Below are 16535 nucleotides of genomic sequence, written 5' to 3'. Positions count from 1 at the left end.
GGAAAAAAACCCTGAGATTTTTGGGAAGGTGCTGGATGAAGCAGCATTGTTGCACAGGGTGTTTCTTCTGGTCTGTTATTGCTGCATTTATGTACAGTTTTGTGTATTCATCTCATGCTGTGCAGGTAAAAAGCTGCGCAGGGGAACAGTAAATTATATGACAGAAATAAAGAAGCCGTTTTGAACCAGAATTTCGCCGAGTTTTTAGAAGAAAAACTGAAGAATAATTTTCTTTAAAAAGTACAAAGCATTTTTCAGTAGGGAAAATAATTACTCTGGAATGTGAGCAAGTCGCTGGGTACCTGACCTGTAATTTAGGAAAACAGTGAAGGGGTTTTTATCAGTAATTATTATTATTACAGTAGAAGCGTGGGGCCCCCGCGGAGCGCAGGACTCCGGTGCTGGAGATAACCCTGCCGCAGGAATCCTGCCGAGCAGGAGAGGGGACGGGGCAGGGAGGAGAAGCGCTTGGCCCGAGGTCATGCTGGTCACTAATAGCCACACAGTGGCCTTGCACCCACAAGTTACCTACAGACACTCCAGCCGAGTTCCGTCCAGGTCGCCTTTTGTAACACGTCACCCCGATCAGAGAGAAGGGCCAGGATGGAAGCGGGTGGTGCCATTGGTCTGCGTGAAAGAGCATCTCGAAGGGTCCATCGCTTGTACAGGTTGTCCTGGGCAACACAGGAATCGGATACATAGATCTTCCTTAGAAGTTCCGAGCTGGATTCTGCTTGGTGTGTGCAGTATATGAGAACATTCATCTTTAGGGCCATAATGATTTAATGGCTGGCTCCTTGGTTTGTCTTAATGGGATCGGCTCAGTGTAAGGTGCTTCAGACTACAAAGCATTTGCTTGTAAAATAAATCTTTGTCACTAGCAATTTTTTGTGTTGATAAAACTTTGTTTATGGGGGAAATAGTGGACAAAGAAATAGCGTGAGCAAGACCCTTTATTAAAGTGTGGTCACTGAATTCTCATAGAGAATGAGCTATATGTTAGTTTTAGAAAACCCGAACATATTTAAATTCAGATTCTGTTTTCGTACACTGGATCTTAATTTTGCTTAGAAAAAAAAGTAATAATGCTTTGCTGCCTAAAATTTGGTAGTCTACGAATTTACTAACTGAAATAGAGGTCAGTTCTGCCCTACCTGATCAGTGGTGTCCTGCTAAACTTCTCTCACTTTTTGAGTTCTAATGTCCTTTTTGGTGATGAAACACTGAGATAGTATTTGATAGTGAGTGAGGCTCATAGAACTGTCCCCCAAGTAAGTAGGCATTTGTATTATTTTTGTATTTGTATTATTTTTGTCCCTAAAATAAGGGGCATGTCCACTGGTTCTATATCGCTGTCACATGTTTCTTTGCACAGTGACAAATCAAATAGATTTACACTGTATTTCCCAAGCTCACAGAGGCAACGAGGGGAGGGGGAAAAAAAGAATGTTTGGAATTTGCAATGCTATGTGTAGCAACTCTGCTTCAGTGGGCGAAATTTTATGTGGGGTATTAGAGTTGGCAAAAGGGGTAGGGACAATAGAGAAACTGTGATGTATTTCATTGTGCAGCAGTGAATTCCTTAGAGGCCCCATCATTACCCATCATACTGGCCCTTCCCCACCGTTCCCTGGGATGCAGATGAATTTAAAGGGTGAGGGGAAGAAGGCACATGTTGCAGAACGTTTTCCATCTTGAAAGACACTGCCATCAAATTAGATTTTCAGGCCATTTTGTTTTACTGCTTTCTGCAGTGTGGTGATTCGGGAGCAATGGGAGGTTCCTACCCCAGCCATTTTTTCCTCTTGGTTACCACACACTGGGAATTGAAACCTGGGTGTCCGAGACATCTCTGTATTTTTAATGGTTTGCAATGGCTAAGTGCATAACAGAGATGCATATGGCTCATATTGAACTTGTGGCACAAACTGGTCAAAATCCTGTAATTATCTATGGAAATGCCATGATATATCAAAAAATAATGCCATTTTTTACCAGCAGCATATTCATTCCAGAGAGACGGGCATCATTTAGTGCTGGCTGCGTAATAGAAGCCTGGTGCACAAATGTGTTTGAGAATGCAGGTCATGGTTTTCAAATTTATGAAATTCTAATGGGCATTTGAGAAAACATTCAGAAGTCAGAGTGATTTCATAAGCTTTGTCCTTGCTCGGTGTCAATATCATTTTATAATTTTCCTTATTTTAAAAAAGGTTGTCATGCAGCCAGGAAACCAAAATGATACCATTTGATTTCATTGTTAATGGCTTTTCTACAGGCTACTGGACTACATTTTTTGAACAAAAAAAGTTGAAAAACAGGGAGTTCTGTTGATTCACTGTAGTTTCTGTTTTATGTAATCCACATTTTATGTTTAAGTTTGTCCTCACTACTAGAAGATGTTTTATGCCTTTTATCCTTTGGATAAGTAAGAGCAATCCTGATGCCAAAGCACAGCGAAGACTTAACTTTTACCACTTAACTTTTTACCACAAGATAAATTTCCTGAGGTCAAACAGTAGTTCCACCTGGGGTTGAACTCTGTAAGTTTACCTTGTGGTAAAACCTGAGCCCTCCTTGTGCTTTTGCCCTGGAATTGCTCCTGCACACCATGGTGCCTGCTCTTTATAATGCTTTTATCTTGGGACCGTTCACGGCAGTGCTAGAGGGGCGAAAAACGCCGCTTTTTTAGCAGCGGAGGCAAGTCCTTTGTTTCAGCATAGAAAACGTGATTTCCATCCACATAGACTTCAAAAGAAACAGTAGGAATTCTTGAGAGCCTGATTATCATGGCATAATCATGTTATCAGAGAGATTAGAAGCACTTTACTGTGTCTTTATGGTTTCGGGACACTCTAAGGCACTGGATAAAATCTTCAAGTGCTGTTAAAGTCTTTCTTGTAGGGCACTAAGGCAAAAGAGAGCGTTTTACCAATGAAATCACGGAGAACGTGTTTAGTTGTCCTGTCAGAGAGCTGCAGAACGTGCAGTTGCTGCTCCTGACCGTCTCATCTAGATGTGTTTCTCACAGTGCCCTGCCGCAGAGCAAGACAAAAGCCGCCTGAAATTTTAATTCCTATCACTCCCGGTCATTGTGAAGCACTGTCATTAACCAGGCGATCAAACTAATTGCATACAGAAGTGTTAGCAATTCAAACAAGTGAGGAATTCCCCGTGTGTTTTCTCCAGAACCATGGTGGACTCCTGGGCGCTGTTGTTACGGTGGGTGGCTGCTCAGGTGTTGTCTGAGCGGCTCTGAACAGCTTGTGACCACGGGACATTAAAAACTTAAAGCTGAGACTGAAAGTGAGAGCAAAGCATGTGATTTCCGTAACATGTTCCTTGTGTACAGTTGCCAAGGACCACTGAAGATTTGGGGATTAATGTTATGATCATATGGTTCCCAATAGAAAGGATTCCATTGATAATTAGCCCAGAGTGAAGAAAGCTAAAAATAATCAACAGAAAAGCCTTTTCAGATGTGAGCATGTGCCTCTGGAAGTGCACGCTATGGATAGTGTCTAGACAGAAAAGGTATGAAATACAAAACATGCACTTGACCTTAGTTAAAAGGCCAGGATGAAACAAGCACAGCAGAAAAAGTGACACAGGGGAACCACTGCACTTTGAAAAAAACTGCTCCAGGAGTGAAGAAACATGGAATATGGGCTGAAATGGTTTAGCCTAAACAGGTACTAAAAATGATCCCAGAAGAAGAATTTTTAAAATCAGTTACTTTTTGTTTCACTTTGCTTCATTATTAACATGTAAAAATGCATTTTTAAATTAACTGTAAAGTCGTTTACCTGCCAAGGCATGGAGTCAGGACTTTGTGTCTCCAGCTGAGATGACTAAAACACTTGCAGCAGGGAGCTGCATTCCTTCTGCTGTTTTAAGGAGTCAGGGAAATAGAAGGCAAACACACTACATGAGCCTAGAGGAGAACTGAAAGGAAAGGGGGGGTTTTGTTAACTTCTTCCTCTGATCTGTATTTTTTAACGTAAGGCTTGATTCTTTGCATGGATAACTTCATGTAATCCACCCACTGTCTTGCCAGTAGAAAGCATAGCCCTAAACTACCATTTTCTGCCGATTCTTTGGGACCTTAGACTCTCTTGATCTCTCAAAATGAGCCAAATAAAACGTACAAAAATATTAACACAAAACTCTGCGTTAAGGGTTCACCTGCCAAGAGGCAGCTTCTGATGCTTATCAGAAATCAGAGCACCTACAGCAAAATTTTTTAAACATTGGCTTGTTTCAGCAACGGGTAGAACAATGAGTTGTAGAAAAGGCTGCCATCTTCGGGCAATGCTCAGTCATCGCATCCTTCTTTTTGTGCTTGAGAAGTCAAAATCCACACCCTGACTATAAGGTAATAAATGTGGAGAACACAGTGCCAGTTTTGAGCCGACCGTTGTACTAGTTCAGATTCTCTAACTTGTGCTTTCCGACTGCATGTGACCCATGGACTTCTTGCATCTTGTATTATCTTTTTGTTGTGCTTGATCTAAAGCATAAGCCAAATGTTTTTGTACTTTGCAGTTTGGAAATAGAGGTGCAGACTCAAGAAGAAGTGGCCAGTTTCATCTCGAAACACTGTTGTCTTCCCCTGTTCCTTCCTACAGCAATAGTAGTAGTAATAGTAGTAGTAATAAATCTTCCAGGAAAAGGGAGATTTCTTACCATTACTCATGACTTATCCAAAACAACCTCTAAACACTGTTTATCTGAGAATATACACAGAAAACCTTAGGATGTACTGACTACCCTGACAGGTATCAAATTGTATTAAAGATTGAGTTGGATAGAATAATTGCAAAGAAGTTTGTGAACGTGGTGCATTGACTTATTTTTTTGTTGTATTTTAGGGTCGCCCAGGACCAATTGGGCTTCAGGGACCAATAGGTGCACCTGGACTTACTGGCCCAGAAGGTTTGCCAGGAGCAAAAGGTGAGAAGGGAGCTGTGGGCCCCCCTGGACCAGCTGGACAGAAAGGAGACAAGGTAGGCTCAACAGTGACTTTTCTTCTTTTTTTCCCTGCTGCAATAGATCAATGGCCTTGTATATATTTTTGAATGGATAAAGATAATCTTGGTCTATCTGCTATGGGGTAAGGACACAACAGCATTTCATTAGTGTCTTCAGAGAATCCTCTTCTTTTATTTTGGAAAGGAAACACAGTTCTTAAAGTTGCTGAGCATTGTAGCCATCCTGGTAGATGGATCATATAACCAAATGGGTATGGTCATTGCAAACAGTCTTTCACTTCACGTGCCCAGGGAGAATGGGCGTTCAGAGAGATCTGGAGCTGGTTCCTGTGTAGAAGATCCTGAATTGGTGTCTAGAAAAGCAAAAAGAATGGGTACTAAATGAAACCTGCAATTCATTTTTGCAGGTGCAGTTATTTTTAACAGGAATAATATTGTAAACTAGGTCATATAAAATGGAATAACACATAAAGTGTGGGTATCAGTGAATGCAGTGTGCAAGAGCAGGCAGAAGGAATATACTTTACTTCTCCAAAGCAAGAACAGTTTAGGTTAAGCTTACACCATCTGTTTTGCTACTATCCAGAGCAGAGCAGTAAAACCAATGAACTGGTAATTACTTGCAACTCAGACAGGAGTAGGCTGAAGTTAATTCAGTGGTCTGCATATCTCTGGGTGGTGCTATCCAAGTACAGACAGAAAACCCCATAAGTTCTGTTAAAACTCTTGGAAGGTCAAGTTTAACGCCGAGAATTAAGCTTATTCTGGATTGTTTATTTTCCTGGCATCTTGTTTTCCCCAGATGTGCAGTAGGAGATTATATTTTTACTTTAAATTGCCTGATTAAAACATTCCCGCAACACTCATTTGGCACCCAGTCAAGCTCAGATGCTCAGTTCCTGTCTTCACTGACCCTGCGGTCAGAGAGAATCTGCATGAGATAGTTTCCTCCTTTTGGCTTTGAAAGCTAAAGTCCAAGACCGAAAATGTTGGAGTGAAAAGTATCTCACAGGTAAGTGAAGTATACAGATTGATGAAGTGAAATGTAATATCTACTTTTTTTTTTCTTCAGGGCCCAATGGGAGTTCCAGGATTTCAAGGCATTAATGGGATCCCAGTAAGTTTGCATCTGTACAAATAAATCACCAAAATGTTACAACCAAAAGCACATAAGCACAATGAGATTGTCCTAGCACATGCATTGGGTATCTTGCAAGTGCTCACTGCTCTCTGGAGGGAAATGGCAGTGTTTGCTAGTCTACCTGGCGGTTCCATGCTGGTTTGTAAGAGGTTTGGATCCTATTATGGGATGATAGGAAGTTGACACGTATCAGGAAGAGAGCCTGAGCAACATGAGGCTACACTGCATCATTGATAAGTTTTTCTTTCAGCACCATGTCTAGAAAATACCGTATCATGAAATCATAGACTTATGGAATTGAAAGGAACCTCAGCGCAACAGGCATGATCAGCTATGTGTCAGGCTGTTTTTAGTAGGTTTTTCCTAACCAGTTCTTAAAACCTTATAATGATGTGGCCTCTTAACTTCTCTGCTAATGCCTAATTTCAGTCTTTCTTTCTGCAGTTTAAACCTCTTAGTTCTCATCTTACTGATCATGGACACAGAGAGCAGATTGTACCCATTTACTTTGTACTAACCTCCTTGTATATGATAACGTATCAGGTCACCCTCAGTCTTCTTTTTCTATGATGTGAGTGAAAGCAGTGATTAGAGCTGAGGCCCTCCAGAGAATCATTCCTTCTTCACTGGATGCTAGTTCTGGTTTAGATCTGAGCCTTGCAGAAACCTAAGACAGGAAAGAGATAACTGCTGCATTTTCCAGATGACAGAGGATGGTAACCACTTTCTCTAACCATCAGGAATTTTTTTGTTTTTTTCTTCATTCTTTAGAGCTTTAACATTCTAGTGTTGGTTATTTCCTTTACCATACAAAAGTTATGTGCCTAGAGTATTTTGACCGGACTTCTTTTGCTTTGGTTTTCCCCAGTGTTTTTTGCAAAGATGTCTTACAGACACTTCACCTCAGGGGAGTTTTAGCTGGAGCAGCTTTAGAAATTGCCCCAAACTTCCTTTCTCTCTCTATTTAGCTCATTCTGCTTTTTCCTTCTGGTATTAGAATTCTTTCTTGTCTTGATGCTGTTTTCCATCTTTTGTATCCTTGTGCCTTCAGACTATACTCATGCTCTTTCTCATCATCTCTACTTCCTCAGTTCACCAAGAGCTCCAACAGTTGAGCTCTGTTTTCTTACTTCCTATCAAAAACTGAATTGTTTTGGTAGATTGGCTGGAAATGCACAGTTGGCCCTGTAAATGAGCTTCCTTGATTCCCGTTCCTTCCTGGCCCTTGTCCTTCTCTCCCCCTCCGCTCATCCTTGCCTGTTTTCTCTCCTGCTCTACTCCCTTGCTGCTATTTTTTTCTTTTCCCACCAGCCAAATCTCTAGCTCTGAAGAGAACAAGCTGTTCCCATAATACTTAATTTAATTGAACGCACTGTGGGAACGTGCTGTTCTCAGGGTATTTTTTCAGATGAGGCTCTAGAGAAAGGGGATTCCCAACAATGAGTGAAAGCAGAGATAGAGCAGCAGCCATTGCCAGGTAGTTGGCAGCAACAGGCATTCCAAGGAGAGAGTAAGGGAGGCAGATGAGAGGATTCAAAGCCTCCAGCATTCGCAGATGTACTTTGTCTGCTTTACTCTATTCTGCAGGTGGGCGAATGGGAAAGAAAAGGATTTTACTGCTGGTGAGCAGCAAAGTGCTCACCGCTGTGGCTCTTCTGTGTCTCAACTGCAGGACAGAAAAATGGGAAACTAATTCATATTGTTTACATTGAGATAAATACTTCCAAAAATATTTATGCCTTTGCCAGTTGCATTTCAGGGTAGGGAGTAGCTTAGGTTAGTTGTGAAATGTGTATGAACATCTGTGCATTGTATGGGTGTGTGAAATGCAGAGCAAAGGAGAGAGAGCATGTGTGTGCTGATATATGTAAGAGAGAATTAAAAATATATTGCTATCTCTGCACAAGAGTTAACATCGAAATATGAAGAGAGATTCTTCATAGTATGCAGTTATGTTAGCGAGGGCAGGTATATTTTAGTTATGGCCAAAAGACTTGCAAGGCTGTGGTTCAGAGGGGAATCCCACTATTGACCTTAAGGGCAATGGTGTACCACAGAGTTCCCTTGGGGAATGCTGGTGGCAAGTAGATCATGTTGTTGCAGCTGGCCTGACTAATCCCTTTAACTTAGTAAATACAGCGGCTACGTGTGTTTATTACTTGTCTTTCTGTGTCACGCTGCAGAAGAAACCCTCAACTCCTTAGCCCTACTCAAGAAGTTTATTTTTTCCCATGGGGCCAGATTCAAGGACACCTCTGGCAAAGGCTGCAACTGGAGCCAGGAGCTGTATATGGCTTTTCATTAACTGTCCAAGGCGTTTTAGAAGGAAATATTGCTTTGAGAAGTACCATGATAGCTACATGGAGATGCAAAGTTCTCTGTTCTGTGACCCTCCTAGAGGAAATACAAGCACTTGGTGACAGCTGTAAGAAGGCCACTTTGCCGTAGCAATTTGTGAAAGTGCTTGTTCAATTAGTTTTGTGTTCAGCCTTAATTGCATTTGTTTCCTTGTTTTTAAATATTTGTGGAGCTCTCCTGTTGGGATTGCCTTTGTGCGGCTGGATTTAGAAAGGAGGCCCCGTGGGATCATGGTGTTAGTGTATGAGCGAGAGTCAGGTGAAGCAAGGGGCTAGATGAACAGTTCAAATTTCCTTATCTGTCTCACGGAGAATGTCTCCTTTTGTGAGAACAGAGAGCACAAGTGATCTCTCCAGCCTGTGTTTTAGCTCAGGTCTGTGAACTAGTCACCCTGCCACGTATAAGTAAAGCCTGTAAAAGTTTTCCACCTTAGTCAATTGAGGCGCCTGTGGTGAATTGGCACATCTACCAAAAACAAGAATTAGAGGAGGTGAGAGCGGTGAAACTATTAATCGTCGTTTTTCAGGTCAGATCGGGTCTTAAATCAATATTTTAAAGAAATGGCTCATTTAAGCCAGAACTTTACAGCTCTCAAGGAAATCAGTGTGGGTGCTCAGTATCTCCTCATGTAAGGTTCTTAAAACAAAACATTGTGAACTGATAGCAGATTAGCTCGAAAGTAGGAAATGCTGTGGATTTTTTTCCTGAAGCAGAAGAGATGGCATGTGCACGTGTGTCAGTCAGTGTCACGCTTTGGCTCAGAACCACAGGCATGGATGCCATGGGATTAAGTAACAGGGCCACAGATTTATTGAGTACACATAAGCAATCGCTGTGGACAGCACACTTTATATCCTCCCTTTGTGAGCCCTCCTCACATATTGAGAGGATACCAAAATCGCTTTGGGCCGCTTACAGACTGTGTTGGGCCAAGAGTTAGGAGGTCTCACCCAAAGCGTTTCCCAAGACATGAGGCCACTGGTGAGCTCCCTGCCCTGGGCTGGCTTTTGGCTGGCACTGAGGGCTTGGCAGCTTGGCTCCCGTTGTCTGGCTCTGAGGGGCAGATTTTGGCTGTTCAGATTCACTAAGACCTGCAGCTGGTCACCTTAATGCTGTGGCCAGATACATGTTCACTTGTCCCGCACAGCTTCTGGTTTTGTTGATGCTGTAAATAAAGTGAAAGACCTGATAGATGTTGCCCACTCTGGCATCCCCCTGCAGTCACAGCCTGTCCCCTCAGAGACTCGCTGCTCTTGGCTGTGACATCGCACATGGATGGAGGAAGGTGGGTTGTCACTGGTTTGGTCTAGCTTTGGGAATGAAATGAAATAATTTCTAAGAGACAAGCACCAGTGGCAATAAATTGGTGCTTCAGCCTTCTCCTGTCGCATGGCAAGTCCCTGCTTGCACACCACATGTGGGTGTTTTCACAAACAGACTTTAGTCATCAGGGCAACTGGTACACAGTGCACAGTGGTGCCTGATGCTGATGCTTTGGGATGACTTCATTCCATGTCCTGAGGCCTTGTTTAATCTCAAATTTTTACTTGTCTGGGTGAGCTGCCTTGATCCTATAGTGGAGACACACTTGAGGTTCATTTAGTTTGCCCCTTATTGGCTGACAGAGAGCAGATCTTGGCTCTCTCCACTCCTCTCCATTTTGTTGGCACAAAGAGCAAAATGCCAAATGAGCTGGACCAAGGAACTCATCTGTTTGGAAATTAGCCCCATTAAGAAACAGAACAGTTATTTCTCTGCTGTGTTGGTTTCCTGCTCCAACTCGCTTATTCTGTCTGAGCTTATGCCTACAGAGGGAAGAGGTAGGTGTGAGTAAGCATGAGTGTGTGATGGCCCTCGCGACAACAGCTGAGCCCAGTGATCAGCTCAAGCATTCCTGTAATTACAGCCTGTTGTTCTGCATCCTTGGGAAAGTCACTCTGCTACTGTGTGCCCCCAGCTCGTGATCCGTAAAATGAAGATTACAGCATTCCCGCATTTTTGCAAGGCATTTTAAGATCCATAGATAAAAGGCTTTACATTACTGCAAAGTTCTCATTGGGTTTGGTCAGAGCATATGTTGTTGGCTTGGACTGGGAAGGCCTTTAGCAACACAAGTGTGTTTTGTTTTAAGTGTCAGGCATGAAGTATTATTAATGTTCTGCTTTATCTCCATTTTATCCCTGTTTACTTTTACTTTCCTAGTGTGAGTCATAACATGTTTAATGCCATATCTTAAGGATGAATCTTTGGGATCAAACAAAAGTACTTTTGGGATGAGTCAAGGTCAGGGTGTGCAGAGGGGAGAGAGAGAACTGTCAGTTACTGTCTCCATAAGTTTCATTTTTCTTCCTGCCACAAAACACTGTATTGAGAGCCACAGAACTGATCTCTGTGAAAAGGAGGGTAGAAGAAGGAGCTGCTTCATACCTGGGTAGTGTGACTGACAGTTCTGCCTTTCTGCGTTTTGCCTACCTGTACCCTTACGACACTGAAGAGAAAGTAACTTGAAGTCTCAAACTTTGATCTCCTTTATACCAGTACCGTGCTGAGTAAATTCTAGTCGATTTAACAGAGCTATATCAGGACAAAAGAGGTGTGAAATCAGCATTAGGTACAATTGTATTCTACTCTGCTTGATTAATAATTGACCATTACAAATACTTTATTTTAAATGCTGTTAGTTTAATTAGGTCTTTCTCCCAGTTGCGTTACCTAATGTTTAATATAACAAGAAAAGCGGTTTTGCTTGAGTGTCCTGATGCTGGAGCTGTAACATCTGTTGAACTAGGAAAGGGAAGAACCCACAATGGAGAGCAAGAGAAGTCACTGAAACTTTAAGCAGATTGGAATCATAAATGCTCAGTATTGTTGAGTCTGCCTCTGCCCTTGTTTTTACATGAATAACTTCCATTCCCAGTGTCAGGTGCACCCTTAGTGCTGTTCTACACTGTGTGGTATGCTGTGTATTTCAGGCTGCTGTGGGATGACTATTGCCTTTTTGGGACCTAGTCATGCACAAGTTATGTCCTTCAGAAAATTATCCCTCAGAGAAAAAGATGATTAAATGAACGCAGCCAATGTTCTAGGGTTTAAGCTTTGGGGAGAATAAGCAACACTGGCCAAAGAAGCTTGTTCTGTTACAGTCTGTAATACACCGAACTTGAGTGGGAGTTGTGTATTTCTTTTGTTTTGTGCTGCCATTTGGAAGATATCACTTTTCTGGGGACAGTACTAATAATACAATAATTAATCCTGTCAGCCATTCTCTCTTTTTCCCCTTTACGCAGGGTCACCCTGGACAATCTGGACCTAGAGGTCGGCCTGGCCTCGATGGCTGCAATGGTACCATTGGGAGTCCTGGCGTTTCTGGATCAGATGGGTTTCCTGGCCTGCCTGGGTTGCCTGTACGTCCCAACTCAAATATGGTCTTCTGTACTTACTAAGCCAGGATTTGCTTTTCATGCCATTGTTGGAAAAGTAACTCCCAAGTACTTTGGAAGAACCCTGATAACCCGAAGTTTATTAGCATTATTAGTGCTCAGTACAATTTTCATCTTGAAATTACACTCTGGTGATAAAATGAAGATCCCATGAATTCATTATGCTCCCACACCAAGTTATACCATTGTCACTGGCAGTATTCAAGGTAACTCAGAAGAAACTATGATAAAGTGTTTAAGAACCATGAAGTGTCATACATCTTCCACCTGGCATGTTTCAAGTTAGTGGATGCCAATTCAGGAAAGGATGTTATCATGTGTTCAGGTCTATGCATCAAATATTGGATGCCTTCCTTCATGTCTTAAGATAGCCAAAAGCTTCAATCTCAGAGTGTCAACAGGATTTACTTTCCAGGGTATGTTTTACTTTTGAAAACACTTTTCTACCAGGTTGGAGTTTTATCTAGTCTGCAGTGGACGCCTGAAGTGAGATGTCTAGTCTGTTCATCTGGACTTCCCTTTCACAGAGAGCGTACCTGAGAGAGCACTTCCCCCCTGCCTTTCAGGATGAATTGTCTTTGGACATACACGTTTAACTGCATTGACTGTAGAGAAAGGGAAGGTAGCTAGGTCATGCTCTACTCTCTGTTTTAAGTGGGTAGGATTAGTTATAAGAGCTCCACTCTTAGATCCTTTTGGGAACTATAGTCCTTTATAAAACTACATTGTTATTTTTGAAGTGTAAGCAAAAAAAAATTTGACTTGATATTAAAATATTTGACAAATATTTGAGTATTTGTTCACATTTGAAGTCTGATGTTACAAACACAGATCATGTGAGTGACTATTTGTGTAGTGGAATTGCTTTGCACGTATGCATGAAGGAAAGGAAGAAAATGCATCTAGGGGATGTAAATAATGGCATTTGTTTCCGTTTTTCTAAACTCTGCTAAGACATTTTTAGGTGTTCCCCAGAACTGACATTCATATGATGTTGAAAAATACTGAAGCAATAAGATCAAACTGAAATTCTGCTTTCTAAAGTAACCGATTTATTCACACCTATTGCTCAAATTTCTATTTTATAATGTTTCCATGATTGCATTTTTGGCTAAAAAAGCTGCTTGGGTCAACCAACCCCTCTCAAATGAATTTGGCAATTAAATGAAATCGTTCCCAATAAACTGGATGGGATGATCAAGGTTAAAATAAATTGGGTAAACCTATCTTTTGCAGTTGACTGGGGCTGGGGGTTTTCATTGTTCATTATGCTGAATATAAATCCTTTCAACACAAAATCAGTATCTTTTCCAGAAATTTATTTTTTACTTTTTTGTTTTGTTTTGTTTTTTTAAATCAGGGTCGTCCTGGCCAAAAAGGCCTTAAAGGAGAACCTGTTTTTGCACAAGGCAGTCTTAAAGGAATGAAGGTAAGACTTGTCATCTCATAGGAGAATATACAGCACAAGAAACACTTCGATGTCCTACAGCTTGCAGGGCTTATGCTGTGTGTTAGGTTGCTCATGATGTGGGTATCCTGGGCATGTCCAATGCAGAGCCGTGAAAAAGGCCTCATAATAACTTAATTACTGACAGCACAGAATGCTCTCAGAACTTGAGATTGCTCGCTCTTGGCAGAGATGTTGCTCATCCCATGCTGGGATGCTGGGACATTGCTCGTCCTGTTCCAGGTCAGTGTAGGTGCTGGGGCTGTCTCTGGAGAGCTCCCACCATTTGGTTGCACTGCCAAACCGTGGATGTGAGGAATTTCTTGTAAGCTTATCCTGACTTATATGAGGTAGCATAAACGAGATTTGGTTCTTTGTTGCCTTGAAACAAATACTCACCAGCTTGCCATGGGTTTGATTTTTTTTTTTCCAGAAATACAAGGTTTGGAATAAATCTATGAAGGATTCAGTACCTCTTGTGGTACTGAATTCAGTAATGTTTAGCAGCCTCGTGCTTCATTAAATATTGAAAATATTAAGAAAATTATTCTGTCACTTAAGGCTCCTTACACTTTGTTGGTCCAAATTAAGAACTTTTCTAAAATTCTACCTACATTAGATACACTGATAAGTTGGTAAAAGTTAAATAGATCTATCTTTATTTACTTCAGTGTTTAAGGGAAATACAGATAATTATATATACTAATGATACGCTTTTACATATTTTATAGTAGTTTTGTAATGAGAGTTTTTGTAGTGTATTTTCCAGTGGTTTTACAATTAATACAGGGGTTTTTTTATACAACTTTAGTTTCTCTATAATGGTTGTTATTTCTCCGGAGTTTTGGAATCTCTCCATAAATATGGAAGCACAGATGTCAAAATAGTTTCCCATTGACCCTTGATCTAATATTAATTAACAGCAAATATTTCTATTTGTATAAAACTTATTGTTCCTTATGTCTTGTTGCAATAGTAATTTTTACTCATGCATTTATAATTTTTAGGGAGAAAATGGTCTTCCTGGGTTGGATGGAATTTCTGTAAGTTATTTAATTTGGGGAATAATGATTTTAAAGAGTATTAAGTAGGTTCTCAAAGACACTTTTCAAATTAGTGGGCCATGTATTTACCTGCGTGATACCAGTAGCATGAGCAATTCCAGCTTTGTAATGGTTTGAGTGGATCCACATTATGGTAGAGGAAGTTCAGTTTTTGCTATTATCTGTTCTGCTTTTCTTTTTTGAAATCAAACTTTCTTCTGCCATTAAACTCTGTAACTTTGATTTTAAAACACTTCTAATAATATTAAAGGGATTGTTATAGTATTTAAATTGGCATGGTTAATGAGAGAATATTACTTAATGTTTCCTGAGACTCACTTTGCCTTTGATTAGGGTTTGATGGGGTAAGTGCTACACATGATCTGTTTGTCCTATGTTGTTCTTATAGGGCCCAAAAGGTTTCCCAGGTCCCATAGGTGCTGCAGGCCCTATAGGATTACCAGGTTTGCAGGTAAGAGACCTCAGCTGTTGCACTTGTTGGTAGAACAGTTCAAAATGTTGGTAGTTTTCCCTGCTTGTCTGTGTTTGCCTCATGACAACGAGCAAAAGTGTGTGTGCATCTAGAAGGACTGAGCACAGCTGACTTCAAGCACAGAGTACCTGAGCGTAGAGAGTTTGATCTCCTCGCGAGAGGGAAGGCTCCTTTCTGGAGTGGTGTTCAGAGCAGCAATTGTGAATAAGGGCTCCAGGAAAGCCCTGGGGTGCTGTATACAAACACTGCGTTATGCTGTTCTGAGCATCTCCTCATATCGGGGCTAGGGGAATGATGCTGACCTCTGCATGTTGGGAGCCTTTCTCATCATGAAATATGCAAAGAGTTCCTTTTTCAAGATGTTACCAGAGAGTTTCCATTGGCCAGAGGTAAAAATGAACTCCGTGTTTGTTGCTTTTAAGCTGAAGTTTGCTGTTAGTTATCCACAGTACCAAAGGGCCATGCTGTCTGTGATGGATGTGAAGTGTATTAGTTACTTTTGCTTTGGGAGCAAGAGGTGAAAGTTCAGGTTCCACTGCAGATCCCAGCATTGTTCCAATTGTGTGCATCCTAGTGTAGTCAAAAGAATTAAAATCTTGATCTTGTTCACGTTTAGGGTCCAATGGGTCCCCCTGGGCCACCAGGTCCAAAAGTAAGTACCTGCCTTTACTGTCTTTCTACACCTGTTTTTTGGCTTTTTTTAACAGTGCTGTGGGTCTAGATGATAGTGGTCCTAATGTTTTATTATTCATCATCATTCTTTTCTCTACTAGGGTAACATGGGATTAGGCTTTCAAGGAGAGAAAGGAGAAAAGGTGGGTGAAACTTGTTCTGTTATGGAAAGAGCATGAAATAATACTCTAGTGTTTCGTCATATCTCAATACTCTAAGAAGCGGCTAGATTCTGGTGTTTTCTTCCTTTCCTTTTAGTCTCTTGGACTGATTGGCGATCCAAATACTAAAGAGTCTTGCTGGTTCTTTATCTGTTGGTACACAAAAAAGGATAGCAGCTTTTTCTGGATGAAGAGGGAGAAGGCGAAAAATCTCAGTTTGGTGCAATATTTTCATGGTTATTGGGAAATGAGCTCCTTAGACATCTTTTTAATCTCTTTCTCAGTTTCTTTGGACTCTCGTATTGAATTGTTCTACTGACTTTATTCTTTGTGACTTTCATAGTATTCTTTGGGTCAACTGATGCGTCATTTATAGTCTCATTATCCTAAATGGGTATCCTGTAGTATGTGTGAGAATTTACACTGGCATAATGGGCCTTCTCAAAGTTCTCAATTTGGGACTTGACTCTGCTGTTAACATTGGTTCTCATCATCCTACAGTTCTAATTGTTTCTTGTCTGCTTTTGTATATCACCCCAAAGTTTTTTTGGAATGTTTTCATGTTGATTCAAAAGCTGAACCTTTTTTTTCCTTGCCATGTTTTATAGCCACAACTCTTCTGAAACAGATTTAATGCATTTTGTTCGTATTACTTTTCGGTCTGTTCTGTGGAGTTCCATGACCAAACTCCTGTGCCAGCATTCAGGCACACTGATATTATGTACGTGGGATATAATTAGAGAGACTTTTTTCTGATCCACAAGCCACATTCATGTGAATTCAAACATG

At 41.1% G+C, this 16535-nt stretch overlaps 1 protein-coding gene across 2 annotated transcripts in view; it reads left to right on the top strand.

The window, feature by feature from the left end:
• The window catches only part of COL4A6 (collagen type IV alpha 6 chain), a 124082-nt gene that overhangs the window by 73387 nt on the left and 34160 nt on the right, over positions 1 to 16535 (top strand). For both annotated transcript variants that reach the window (XM_065846805.2, XM_065846804.2), the window contains exons 4-11: positions 4872 to 5006; positions 6064 to 6108; positions 11778 to 11894; positions 13291 to 13359; positions 14385 to 14420; positions 14830 to 14892; positions 15530 to 15565; positions 15687 to 15728. In XM_065846805.2, the coding sequence (XP_065702877.1) occupies positions 4872 to 5006; positions 6064 to 6108; positions 11778 to 11894; positions 13291 to 13359; positions 14385 to 14420; positions 14830 to 14892; positions 15530 to 15565; positions 15687 to 15728 (543 nt within the window). The remainder of the gene's footprint in view (positions 1 to 4871; positions 5007 to 6063; positions 6109 to 11777; positions 11895 to 13290; positions 13360 to 14384; positions 14421 to 14829; positions 14893 to 15529; positions 15566 to 15686; positions 15729 to 16535) is intronic.

This window comes from Patagioenas fasciata, chromosome 11 (genome assembly GCF_037038585.1).
Source record: "Patagioenas fasciata isolate bPatFas1 chromosome 11, bPatFas1.hap1, whole genome shotgun sequence".
In the NCBI taxonomy this organism is placed as follows: Eukaryota; Metazoa; Chordata; class Aves; order Columbiformes; family Columbidae; genus Patagioenas; species Patagioenas fasciata.
Note: the sequence above shows the minus strand (reverse complement) of the source record. Positions and strands in the feature narration are given on the sequence as shown.